The sequence below is a fragment of the Heliangelus exortis genome, chromosome 8 (genome assembly GCF_036169615.1).
Source record: "Heliangelus exortis chromosome 8, bHelExo1.hap1, whole genome shotgun sequence".
Taxonomy (NCBI): domain Eukaryota; kingdom Metazoa; phylum Chordata; class Aves; order Apodiformes; family Trochilidae; genus Heliangelus; species Heliangelus exortis.
In genome coordinates this window covers 17498636-17512120 of record NC_092429.1, presented here as the reverse complement: position 1 = coordinate 17512120, position 13485 = coordinate 17498636, and the positions used below count along the sequence as shown (strand labels likewise).

General features: G+C 39.0%; 1 protein-coding gene and 1 long non-coding RNA gene across 7 annotated transcripts in view; one reads left to right on the top strand and one right to left on the bottom strand.

Moving 5' to 3' along the window:
* Positions 1–534: 534 nt before the first annotated feature.
* The window catches only part of ABCA4 (ATP binding cassette subfamily A member 4), a 75145-nt gene continuing 62194 nt past the window's right edge, over positions 535–13485 (top strand). For 3 of the 6 annotated variants that reach the window (XM_071750758.1, XM_071750757.1, XM_071750754.1), the window contains exons 1-5: positions 538–1331; positions 7193–7285; positions 9962–10055; positions 10592–10733; positions 12703–12842. In XM_071750758.1, coding sequence (XP_071606859.1) covers positions 7220–7285; positions 9962–10055; positions 10592–10733; positions 12703–12842 — 442 coding nt within the window. In that variant the 5' untranslated portion in view covers positions 538–1331; positions 7193–7219. Of the gene's footprint in view, positions 1332–7085; positions 7286–9961; positions 10056–10591; positions 10734–12702; positions 12843–13485 lie in introns of those variants that run through there. The other 3 variants (XM_071750760.1, XM_071750761.1, XM_071750755.1) reach the window with 2 other exon arrangements.
* Positions 6302–10614, bottom strand: LOC139799163 (uncharacterized). The gene is made up of 2 exons (XR_011727111.1): positions 9724–10614; positions 6302–7267 (listed from the first exon to the last, which is right to left on the bottom strand). It is a non-coding gene; the product is annotated as an uncharacterized lncRNA (long non-coding RNA).

Below are 13485 nucleotides of genomic sequence, written 5' to 3'. Positions count from 1 at the left end.
AACCAAATCATAGTACTGATTACTATTGGTTGTTACCATGTTGCTTTTTATGTGTCATCTGCTTCTGTGCTTTGGTAGTGTGAAAGGTTTCTGTCCTATTAAACTTGCTGCTTCAGGTCTCGTTTGTCCCATGATCATGCAGCTCCTCAGCAGCCTCAGCCAGGAGCCGGAGTGTGCAGCTCTGTCCCACGTGTGCTTGTCTGTGTGGGGGCAATAGGTGTCTCAAAACCACGTTATTTTGTGGAAAAATCGTCACTTCCAAAATATGAATGATGCATGTCCATGCTTTATACTGTCTTTAACTCTGGCTAGACAATACAGATGAAGGAGAAAATGCACTTCTTCTGAAATGGAAAGCTTTGCAGCCTGTTAAAGAGTTGTGATGTTACAGGAAGGGCTGCAGCGCAGGACCTGAGGGTTCTTCCAGGTCTGCCAGACCAGGAGACAGAAAAGCCTGCGGGGGGTTGGGTAGCAGTGGCTGAAGAGCCAGTGCGTGTCTTTATTATCAGTTTTAGTAAACGTTTGCACCCTGGTGTCAAGGCGGTGGCTCCTGAGGCCTTCCCCTCCCTGTGAGGAAGCGCCTCAGCAGGCCCCGGCAGCGGCCGCTGGACGTGACCACCAGCAGGCAGCAGAGCCTTAAGCTGGGTGGAAAAGACTTAAGCTTTCTTTTTGACTGGAAATGTTACTAACGATCCCTATTGTTTCTTTCGGTTCTGATGGAGATTTCTTGAGGTCTCCTATTTTGAAATTGTTTCACCTCAACTGAACTGCAGTAATCCTACCCTTAGGTGACAGGGCTTTGGGTCATGCAAAGTGCCAGCACCCTGGGGCTTTTTTGTGGAGGAAAACTTTCTGTGTCAGATTCACTTGGTAATTCTGTTTTCTAAAGTTGTAATGCACTGCCCCATCCCTCTTAAAGCTCTGACAGAGAGCACCGACTTCCATAAGTTGCTGACCTAATTAGTTGTGACAGCTGTTTTTTTTAGCAGGGCCCCTAATGCTACCAGAACTACACTTTTGAGACTGTCTTTTCTAATATAGAGTTTGCTCAGATGTGAAGAAATATCTTCAGAAATGCAGGATCCTTAGTACAGACTGGATTATTCACTGGCTGTATTGCGTATTTGGCAGGATTTTTATTCAGGAGGCCTTAAACTCACAGGTTGAGCTGTTCTGTATCAAGCAGGGGATTAAAACAATCTCCTTACAACTGAGCAGTGTTATTCTGCAAGCGCTAACTGCATCTAAGATGTGTGTTTCTTTCCATCTAAGCCGAACATTCCTTCAGAAACCTTTCTCTTTCCCATAGTGCAGCAGTGCTCACACATGAGGTAAGCTTTTGTGGTAAGTTTTCCAGTTTTTTATTGCTTCCAATTAAGAATTCCTTGTTTTGCTTGCATGAATCTTCTAGCTGCTGAAGTGTAGCAGAGGCCTAATTGAGTCCATCTGAAAGCTGACTGTGAAGGCAGTTAGTGTACATATGCTGACGTTGGTAACTTAGTTCAGAGCGGTCGGTACTTTTAATAGGACTCCTCTATATACCACTATGGTTCATTAGACCATCATTTCAGAGCACACAGACTTGATTATTTTTGGATGAGAAGAATAGAATATGTATTTCAACAGTGTACCTGATATGCTGCAGAACCTATTGCATGTTCAGTCCATGGGGCCAAAGTGGAGCTCATCTGAAATAACCCCTAGATGTGTAGTGTGCAAGTGCCAAATCCTCAGCGCTGCTCTTACTGGACCATCCTGCTTGCCACTGTATACACAGGCTTAATATGTTGGGAAAGCAGGAGAAACCATTTCAGTTTTCCCCTAGCAAAGTTTCAGGGGGATGGGGCATGGCAGAATGTTTGATACTTACAAACAATGCTGTTTGGTATAAACATGTCAAAATGAAAAGAAGTTTCACACATAGGTGGTGTATCAGTTTATCAAAGATATATTCTTACATAAATATGTATCTATATAAGATATATACACACTCCTACATTTTGAGCAAAATTGTGTTGACATTAATTGTGTTAGCTTTCTAGTGAGGCTGTCTAGGGATATGCTCTTCAATATGTGTGAGAAAGAACTGTCTTACTAGTGAAGAAATTCTCTGGATGCTAGAAAACCTTATTCCTGAAAATCAGAAGTGTTGACCCATGAGCATACCCAGTACAAAAGCATGCATATTTTTAAAGCTTTTGCTTTAAAATTGCTTTCAAGCAATTTTAAACTCATGTTACTTTTAGAGAAATCTCTGCTCGTGTTTCTGGAAAGTTTGCTAGGGAGATTTTTATAATTTACTGGACAAACAGCATTTTACCAGACTTGATTTTGTAGCCAAAAATAGGAATAAGCCTGGAAATAAGAAAACTAATGAAATGCTGGTATTTAAAATGGCTGTTAAAATTATGGTATGAGTAGGTGAGGGGATAACCACATGCATACCATATGAAACTTTGTATTGCATGCAGATGTTTGTTATCAGTTATCTATCTAAGGCATAATACAAAAAGTATCACTAAATCTGTGTATCCACTCATTGGTTTCATTATGTTCTGATACATAAATGAAATGTCCAGTTTTTTGCTCTTGCTGGCAACAAACGACGTATCATTAGGAAATCTCTAACTGATAGTGACAGCTGGGGGTAGAGCTACTAGAGAAATTGTGCAGCATGCTCCATAAACTGATCTGTATTTTCACCTCTCATGTGAACTAACAGGTCCCACATGAGCTTTCTCTGTTTACTTTCAAAGATCCCACTCTTTACAAAGCAAAAGTGGGTCACAGGCACAGCTGATGTAGCTAAACATAGAAAATTAATATACCCTACCATCACCCAACTGTGATGTAAAAATCTAATTAGGAGAGATCAGTTTAATCTTTGAGCTGTCTCCGTGTACATGTGGGAAGCAAAATAAGGATCCATTTTCTTAAAATAGTTTCACATAGAATCTCAGAGTCAAAATGTGTTTGCTGAATAAAACTATTACATTATGTTGAATATAGTCATAGTGCTTGAATGTAGTTCACAGCTCAACAGCAGCAACACTATGTTCTCTGCCTTGTGCTGCCATTAACCAGAGCAGGCTTCCCTCTGTGGGTTTATAAAGCTTGTTGTTTCTCTGTCAAGATTGCAGCAGGGTCAGTCCCAGGACCATACGTCCAACACGCGTTAGATCAAACCCACTTGTGAAAGAAGAGGTTGCCATGTCATCCTCTGAGAGGGAAGCCAGGTTATAGTCAGTGGTTTAGGTGGGCAGTCTGTGCAGAGGCTTGTGAAGGTTCTGGCTGCTGGAAAGGAAACTGTGCTGAGCGCAGTGCTCTGCTGTGTGTCAGAGCTTCAGTGTGGTTTGGCATGAACCATAAACTCTTAAATTGGTGAAATTAAGTTTCATGGAGGATTCTCAAAGGTCTCCCCAAACACTGCCACATCCATCCTTTTTTTTTTATTTTTTTTTTTAATTTTTTTTAATAATGAAGTCTGGTTTGGTTTCACAGTGAGTCAGTGAGGAAGAGCTTGCACAAAGCCATTGCCCGTCATGAGCCCTGCAGGAGGTTTTGCTGCATTATAGATGAAAATCTCAAGAATTCTATGTTCACTCGGTGCTATTTGTTTGCTTCTGGACCTGACTGTACTACTCAGGGTTAATTTATGTTCGAGATGTGTAATGAGCCATTTAATACTAATGTGCAACTTGATTTAGTATTACTTATAGTAATATAGTTTATAATACTTATATACTTTGTTGAAAAGTTCTCTACTTCTCTTCAGGGCTGAGTCTGAACATACACAAGATCATGTATTTAGTATGGTGTGTCTGTGTGAGCTTGCTGACATTTTGTAAATTCTAGAAAATATAAAATTCAAGATCAGCTGAGAAGAATGAAAATTTTTGTCTCCTGTAGTGGTGTTGTGAAAAAGTTTCTTTTCCATCTCACTGTCTCTGTTCTTTTAGACTGATGGTCCCTGAAGAAATGTGTTGAACTACCTGTATTTCTACATATGCAGATGTTAGAAGAACAGATTTCCCAGGCCCTTCACAAGGAAAGTATGGCAATAGCAAAGAGATTGATTTAGTCAGAATAATTTGTGAAAGGGAATAGGGTAAAAAAAAATTAAATCATCTACTGTTACTGCAATTCTGGTTTGTCTAGAAAGCCTAGAAGAAGTTCCTACTCTCTAAGCATTGTTTCCAATAGAAAGAAAAAAGAACACTTGTGCCATGTTCATGAAACAAGTGTAGCTTAATCAGAAAAGACTTCTGCCTTCTCTAAGGGCATATCAGAAAACAGACAGCTGAATAATCTGTTAATAGTTACCAAGGGTGATACTTGTTTGTCATAATAATATTAAAGAATTTGAGGATTTGCACTCATGTTGCACTCTTCCTAACCTGATGGTAATGAGGAAGGCTGTGATATGCCCCTGGAGCTCAGGTTCCTCAGAATAAGCAAAACAACTCTGTACATAATGACTACATTCAGAAGACAGTGGCTTATAGAAATACTCAGCTGAGAGAAATTTCTCTTTCTTTTGAAATGAGACGTATAAGCAATTCCTTCAGAACTTTGTGCATATTAATTAGATTGTCATTGAGTTATTCATCTAATAAGGAATATCTTTCCCCACCTCTTATGTCAGCAGACATAACCAGCAAAATTTAATGTAAAAAATTTTGAAGGTTAAATGGCAAGTGCAATCTAGATAACTTTACTTGCTGCCTCTTTTTCCCACTACAGTTATTAGTTTTGACTTCTTTACTAATTATATTTTTAGTCTCAGAAAAATAGTGAGATTTTCTAGAGCAATCCTATTTATGGCCTTGCACTACCAATTTTCTTACTAGTAGTAGTGAGAGTCAGTGGTGCAGATATGTCATAGATACTGGAAGATTTAAGAACATGAGCTAGGGCTCTCTGTACTACTAGGGACTCTCATCGAGACAGAAACTCCTGATGATGGATGGCTTAGTAATGAGCCAGGAGGAAGAGGAGAGGCCAGGCCATTTGCAGACTATAGATTTTATGGCCTTGACACGAAGACTTGAATTTCCGTTTGCAGCTGGTGCAAAAGGATGATTGCAGTGTCCATCCGGGGTTTAGAGGAAGGTGAGAGGAGCTGTAACAAAACTGGCTCTTCCTTATTTATTCAGCTGCAGGATTTGTTCTTCAGAACGGGAGTGGATTGGAGAGCCCTGGGTTATGCAAGAGTCTCAAAAAGCCATGTGACTGCCCATAGCTGGCAACCCTGTGAAGAGAACCTCACTGGAAACTCCTGAGGGAACGGTAGGAATGCCACACAAATGGCAGCTGCAAGTTGGTGGCTGCTGGGAGCTGTCTGCCAACAAGTACAGGATGGCTTTCCATGCAAGAATGTTCTTATGATCCATCTGCCTGTTCACATTCAGAACCTGTTGTGACTAGTGAAACTGCAAAAGTATTGTCTTGTTTCAATGATGCTCAGCCAGTTTTATTCCTGGGTTCTAAATCCTCCCAACAGCTAAGTGCTCAGAAGTGTCCTGGATTGGGTAAATGTCTGAATAAGAACTAGGTGAGCTTCTTTACAATTATTTAGTGAAGGAGAAAATGTTTTGGCACCACTGATTTTGCATGAATATTCTTGCTGCAGAATTGTTGTTTTGTTATTTGATCCCCAGTAAGCAGCACAGTCAATTCTACCTAAGTTTGGTCTTAAATATCTTGCTTCAATCTCTTCCATGCCTGGTACATCAGAAGAGACACCCACATTCCTCTGGATCCCTTTCCAGAAGGATTAGTCATGGCAGCTGTCAGCCCTTCCCAGGGTTGGCTGCTTCCTCCATGACTGATGTCTACATTTCTTTTCAGTTCATAAGGGGTGGACACGAGATGTTTGAAACAGTCAAATAACTGCTGTTGATTTTAATCTAATGCATTTAACTAATCCTTTGGTGACACACTAGGCCAAAATACCTTGATGTGTTTTCCAATCCTTGTCTCTTGAAAACAAGTGAAAATACTCAACTTGATAGATTTTCTAGAAGCAAAACAGTGACGAGACACACCGTAAACCATCTAATCCATGAGCAGTTTTACCTGTACAAGTCTTGGTAGATGTCAAAGTAACCTCCAGCAATGGAGGCCCCTCAGCCCTCCCATACAATTGGTTCTGCTTCTTCACCATTCTGATCATGAGATACTGCTTTCCAATACCTACCTTCCGTTTCCCTTTCCACATGTTTCCAGTTACTAACCTTACATGAAGAAACTACTCTTCAATCCTTTAAATCTCATAAGGCAGCTATAAATAAGAAGTTGATACAGGTAGCAAAATCTGATTAGTTTATTTTTTAACAGGTCTCTGTATCTGGTATTTAGATTTATTTCAAGTTCTCTTTTTCCATTTTGAGGGTAAAAATTCATGATGATTAAAAGGAATCCTGCACGCAGAAAACAGCATACAATAGTTTAAATTTTCTGTTGTATCCTTTTACTAAAATGTGTACTGGCAGTTGCTGGATTTAAAAGCATAAAAATATGAGATTCTGTATTTTAAATAAAATGGCAACAATATTTATTCTTGCAAAATCCATTTTAGGCTATGTTAAACAATATGCGTTTAAGACATCTGAATGGACATCTTTGTCTTTATCATATGATGAGGGTAAAAAACCTTATACAACTGGTTAATGAGCAGAAATAGCATTAATGAAATATTACATGCATCATAGCAGAACCTCAGTGCAGTTGTGAAAGGATCATGTCTTTATCACTCTGTCTTTATCATAATAATTTAAGAATTTTATATAAATGTCCTGTTGTAAATCCATCTCTTCTTGGAAAAAGTAGATTTAAAGCACAGATTTAGTCTGACAAATTAAGGAATTATTTACCACTTCCATTATTTGCAGGTCTAAGCTGATATCTGGATTCAATGTTAATGATGTTTTTTCATTCAAAAGAGGTGCTTTTCCTCTCTATTGCCTTTTGGTGCTTATAAATGTGTCACAGGAAACAACCTCCAAACAAAGGAAAACCACAATTTTTCATGTATGAGAGTGTATTGAGTGCAAAATTAAATGGTGCAGACAATGAAAGGAACTGATGTCTATGATAACATAATCTTAAAATAAGAACAGAAAGCTGTTTTTTTGCTCTGAGGTCCATTTTTCCTTTCAACTGAGAAATGGCAATGCATCCTTTGCCACAGGTTAACCAGAAGTGTTGATGCAGAAGAATGAGCTTCTTCAGGCAAGTTAGACTCCTGCTCTGGAAGAACTGGATTCTCCGGAAAAGACAAAAGGTGAAGTATTAGTCCTTGGATTTCAGCTTTGGACCATGTGGTCCACTGGATGAAGTGACTGGTACATTTATCAGCATATAAAAATCATTAATTCCTCAAAGAAACTAATGCAACCTTTGTATGGGCTGCTTACCTGGGATCTTATCAGGAGCAGTTTGCAGAACTCTTTTTTCTTGTTTATTTTTTCCAATGGAAATTTAAAAAAAACTAACATGGTGTTTCCTGGTAGAAATCCCCTTCTATGATGATTATTCCCAGCATGTAGCCATGGCTATTTACTACACAACAAAGAAATATTTTCTCCACTCTGAAGAGTAAAACACATTACAATAGTCAGTAAAAACAATTTCCTTTTCCAAGTGTAGAAACCTCGACCTGCTTATTTGTCCCCACAGAGAAACAAGGTAGCCAAATCAAAAATCTGTAATGTCAAAAGTATCCATAAAATGTGTTTTGTGAAAATCAGCCTGATTTTGGTTAACCATCATGCAGTACCATACTGGGAGGCATATCCAATCTTCCACTGAGGTTCATAATTTACTCTAATTCACAAGACACAAGACTTCATCACAGAGTTAACAGTTGGGTCACAGCTAATTTAATCTTATCACATTTATGTGGTTGTACCATTGTGCTTTGTCTGTTTTAGTTCCATCTGGATATTACGTTTCACTATACATGTTGCTGGGATTTCTGGCAGTTTATCTTGTAGATTCTGCAGGCTTATGGATTGCTAGCTGATCCTTCTAGTGAGTTCAGACACCTGTGTGTCCTCAGGAAAAGGATCACAGGAAAGAATCAGAGCACTAACAGCACTTGGTCTGTCCTAATCACACAACACATTGTGTACCAGCTTGAAAGAAAGCTTCCTTGTGCTTTAGCCTTCAATCCCTTACAAACAAGTTAGCTCAGACAGAAGGGAATTATTCAAGTCTGAGGACTTTTTTTTTTTTTCCTGGGGATGAAGAATTGACATCTGAGCAATAACCCAGGGTAACTGCAGGAAAGGTGACAAGCATGGAATCTCACCAGTTCTTACCCCTCTGAGTTTTATGGGTGTAGTGCTTGTCCCAAATGGACAAGCCATGAAATGGGTGGCAATGGGTGTTAATCGGACCGTATGGACTGCTGCTGAGAAAGGTCTGTAACAGTGTGTTCTGAGCTGAGCACAACAGCTGTCAGGAAGAGCTGTTCTCTAGTGATTGTCATCTACCCCTTGCTGCTGGTAAGATTTTGTCTGGCTTAAAAAATGCCAGCCATGTGTAACTTCCTAGGTGGTGGTAGTTGTTGTTCTATTTAAAAGAAGAAAACCTTAAGAGAAAAAGTGTGAAATAGGAAATGGTTGCCCAGTGTAAAGATTTCTACACTAAGCTGTGCCTAACTAAAGCTATTAGACAGAATTAATAGGGGAAAAAGCAGGCTAGCTTCAAAAACCTGCTCCTAATTATACTGCAGAATATCTTTTGCCCAGCATGGTTCAATTTGAAAATAAACAAAACAACCCCCAAAAAACCAAAAAGCAACACACAAAAAAACCAAATATAAAATTAAAACCAAACCAAACCAAAAAAAAAAAAAAAAGCAAACAACAACAAAAAAATTTAAAAAAAACCAGCAACCCAACACTGGCATGTGACTCCTCTTGTCTCTGGCTCTACTACTGTATGGATTATTGCTGCACATTTGGTGCCTAGTTGGGGAGGTGCAAGCAAAAAAAAAAAAAAAAAAAGAAGCAGGGAGAGCTTTCCTGTGCATGTGCTACAACACCAGTTCTGAAGAGACTTTGTCCTGGCTCTTGTAAGCAGGAGAAAAAATGTGCCACATGGCTGGACATAGCTGGTCCTCACAGTCAGTCCAAAGCCTGTGTCACAGGATCAAAGGGTTGTAGTTTTAAACCTCTGCCAAAATACACAGAGGCAGTAAAACAAACTGAAGCATAGGAGTGGAGGAAACAGACTGAAAAACCAGTCAGGATGTTGCTCTGTGGTAAAGCTGTGCCCTTGATTTTTCTGTCACAGCAGTGAGGTGGTGACTGCTCTAAGTGTATTGAAAGATCTGGGCAATAAAGTGGTCTTTGATGGGATCTTCTGTGCTGTTGAATAAGGTGTTTGATCCTAATATATGCATTTCTACCTGCATTAGAAAATTAATACTGTTGAAATTAATTATGACAAGAAGAAGCAAAAGTAAAAATCAAAGAATGTAAGGTTATGCTAAAGTCTTTTACTTTTGGGTAAATACAGAGCATTTACAGCCTACTAATGACTCAAGCATTGCAAAAGTGTGGATAAAACCCCCATTTTGTTTCATTTAATCCTTTTTGTCTGAATTGTTATAGTCATTCACTTTGTATAAAAACTACTTAGACTTACATTGGGTCTCTTAGACTTATATTTGGTCTATCTGGCAGTTTAGTACTGCCTCCTGTCTCTTTTTACCTCAGTCAGATTGCTTAAATATTTCTTTAGAAGCTGTGGAGAAGCCAGTGAGTTGATAGTGATGCTCCGTAAGGCTCTCTTGAAAGTCCTTGCTATTTCTGGTGTCCTTTCCAAAGAGTGAAACAGGCAAGAGAGAACCATGGGCATTGCTGCTGTGAGAAGGGCCTCATAGTGAGTCTATATATGGTTAATCTGCAAAAATTTTTTTTTTTTCATTAATTTTTTCCATTTTTTCCAGCTTCGTCTTCTGGTAGAGCTTTTATGGCCTCTGTCTTTATTTCTTGCCCTTGTCTGGCTGAGGAAGGCTAATCCAGTGTATCGCCAGCATGAATGTAAGAACATTTAAGATGTTTTAATGCTCTGGTTTGTCCTAGATAACACCTACAAGTACTGAGACAGACATACCAGGACCTGTTTGCCAAATACTGTTTTCCAGTGGCAAAAGAACAGACTTCACTTGCTGTAGTTTATTCATTTATAGCCATACATTGTAAGAATTACCAGCAAGGAGGGAAAAAAAAAAAAAACCCAAACCAACAGTTCTAATTTTCCTGTGAGTTACTCTGTGGTTGAATTTACGTGAGGTCTCAAGATTCTATCAAGCTATAGATTTCTGTAATTCTGTTATCGAGAAAGTACTGCCTTGCTACTAACTAAAAAAAGAAAAAAGTTATCTTAGAATTTGTTTCAGTTGAAAATACCCATAGTGTTTACACCAGTTAATTTTTTTTTTTTCCTTAAAGAGAAACTTGTATTATTTCCACTGCATTCCTTCTGTAGTGAGCCAACCCATCATGCAATTTCAATTCACACAGACTGCATTAGAGAAGAAACCTAATAATTTATATTTTGTGTTTCTGTACTCTAGGTCACTTCCCAAACAAGGCAATGCCATCTGCAGGAACACTGCCATGGTTACATGGCATCTTCTGTAACATGAACAACCCCTGTTTCCGCAGCCCCACCCATGGCGAGGGTCCAGGTGTTGTGTCCAACTACAACAATTCCATGTAAGCAGAGATATAGGTGTTACACTGGGTTGCAGGAATACAGGCCAGCTGGTGACAGCTGATAGCCTGCTCCTGTCACCTGCTGAGCATTCATGGGAATGAATGATGCAAGGAGAAAGGGTGCATTATCCTCATCCTGAGGATAATTCCCTCAGGAATCCTGAAGAAGGAAGACATCCTGAGGAAAAGTCCCTCAGTGCATTGATGGAGAATTTAAATAATTGTTCTGTGGTGGGAATGAAAAGGCAAAGGTGAACATTTAAGAAGACACCAGGATGCACACACTGGAAGACAAAAAATTATGGTTCTACCACATTCATTCCAACAGTGGTCAGAAAAGTCAAAATAGAGGTCACAATGTTTGGTTTGGGCCTTTTTGAGAGACTTCACTTGTAGTGGTCTTTAGGGAACGTACATTCAGTACATCAAATCCATCCTTTCTGTTGTCTACTGCCTAATGGAAGTCTCAGGACAAATCTTTTTGATATTGGAGTAGGAGACTGCTAAGCTGTCTTTTTTCTCCGCTTGAGTTGTCCCTTGTGAATCAGAGCTCAGATGAAGCTGCAATAAAGTAAAAACTCCACTGCCACTTCTTACATAGTGCCTGTTTTGGCTATGTACTTGTGAGACTTTAATCAGCATTGTAACCTTCAGATACTAAGCTTATTAACAAAACAGGAGGATGTGAGTTTTCCAGACTCTTAGTGAAAAAGAACTGTGGTAGTGATTCATTGCAATGTTTGTTATAGCTGAGTCATGAAAGACAGCATAGCAGAGAAAGACCCTTAGAGTAAAAACCTGTTAGAAGAGCTATAAAAAATGCTCCAAATCTTCCTTTGCAAATAGTTCATTTTGGACCATCCAGTGATTAAAATTAATTTAACAGTGTCAAGGCCATTAAAGTTCCAGTCATGTGGAAGTCCATAGCTTGGACTTGGCATTTGATGTTTTGTCCCTAGTGAACAGGATTTAAAATAGTCAGCTGGACTTTTTTTGTGGGGTACAGTCAATAGTACACTGAAGCTAGAGGATTCTGTGTTCTATACATTCTGGCTTTTCTAGGTTGCTTATTACAGAGCAAACTGTCCCTTTGTGAGTTAGGATAAATTCAGTGCATCACAAAGGAAGCAAATACATTGTATTTTCTGAAAGAATTTAGTCCTTCCTGTTTGCATTTCCTGTAAGCTAAAATAAGTCATGAGGACTGAGATATACCATTCCATGTATGAAAAAAGAGTACCATTTTAAAAATGTATCCCTGCAGCTAGTAATTTTTCATACTTTTTTACAAACACTGGACCTGACTGCATCCTTGCTTGAACTGGACATTCTAACCTAAAACCAGTAGGTGAACAGCTGTGTGTGACATCTTGTCACTCCTGTTTTCCTGCCTCTTGTGGAAGAAATGTTTTGAAGCGACCTAAAAGTCCTTACATTTGAGGGAGCTGAGCTGGGAGAGAGAGGAAGATTTAGTGTGTCTGAGTGATTCTATGTCACTTACCTGGCTGAGCAGGGCTGCATGTTCCCCGAGTGCCCAATCCAACCTCTGGAGCTGAGCCTGGGCCAGAAACTAAGCAGATTTGTACCAAAGCTGTGAGGTGAATGCTGTCTGGGGAAGGTTCTGTCTCCTGACCAAGATCAGCATGGCTAATTTAGAAAGTGTATGACAGGTTAACCTTCTGCAACACCAATAGCCCTCTTAAACCTTCTGTAAACTTCCAAATCTAACTGAATCCCATGCCACCTGAAAGTACTCTGTTGTCACCATAAAACTGAGCTTTGACTTTTAAGATTGAGGACAGAGTAATTTATTTATAATTAATTTTTTCCTCCTCCTCAACACAGAAAAAAAATTAATTTTTTTTTTTTTTTTTTTTTTTTTTTTTTTTTTTTTCTTAATACCAGGACTCTCGAGAGTAATCAGTCTTAAATTATTGTTGGTTTGTTGGTTCACTATTTCTTCTTACAGCCTTGCAAGAGTATATAAAGATGCTCAGGAGCTCTTACTGGAAGCCCCTGAAATGCATGAGCTTGGCAGAATCTGGGAAGACCTGATAATTATGACTCAGTTTATGGAAACAATGAGAACTAATCCTGAAAGAATTGCAGGTAATTGTTGTTTTGTCTATATCCCTTAGACTATTCCATTTTTCCTTCTGAGAGCTGACTGCTAGTTACTCTGCTGTCTGACGACATGATAATGTATTTAACATGTGGCTGCTACTCTGCTTGTTAGTTAAAACTCACCCAGTGTTGTAACAAACACCTTAGATTAGAGAGAGAGAGAAGCAATCATCTCTATTTTACAGCCATCTTCCTTAAATAACAGTAGACAAAACTCAAAATGCAAACCCATGAATATCTCACCACCCAAAATAAAACATGTGGATGAAGATATTTAATAAATTATTATTACAGTAGAGGCAGAAGCAGTAAGAAGCAGTAACAAAATGTCACTGGAAGGAGAAGAGAGATGGAAAGCTGGAAATAGGCTGGAACTTATCACTAGGAGCACAACAAACTTAGAGATACTTTGTTTCCAGTGTTTGAACCTTGAGTAAGGAAAGACTTTGTTGTTTCCATTAAGTGTTCAGCGAGAGAAGGCATGGTGCGATCTTTGTGAACAGGATTGCAAATTATGTGACTCCATTAATTTTTTCTCAGAACAACCAGCCAAACTCAAACCACGGTCCTAGGGATAAACAGGACTAGTTATTTTTTTAAATTTAATATTTAGGCTTTAAGTACAGAA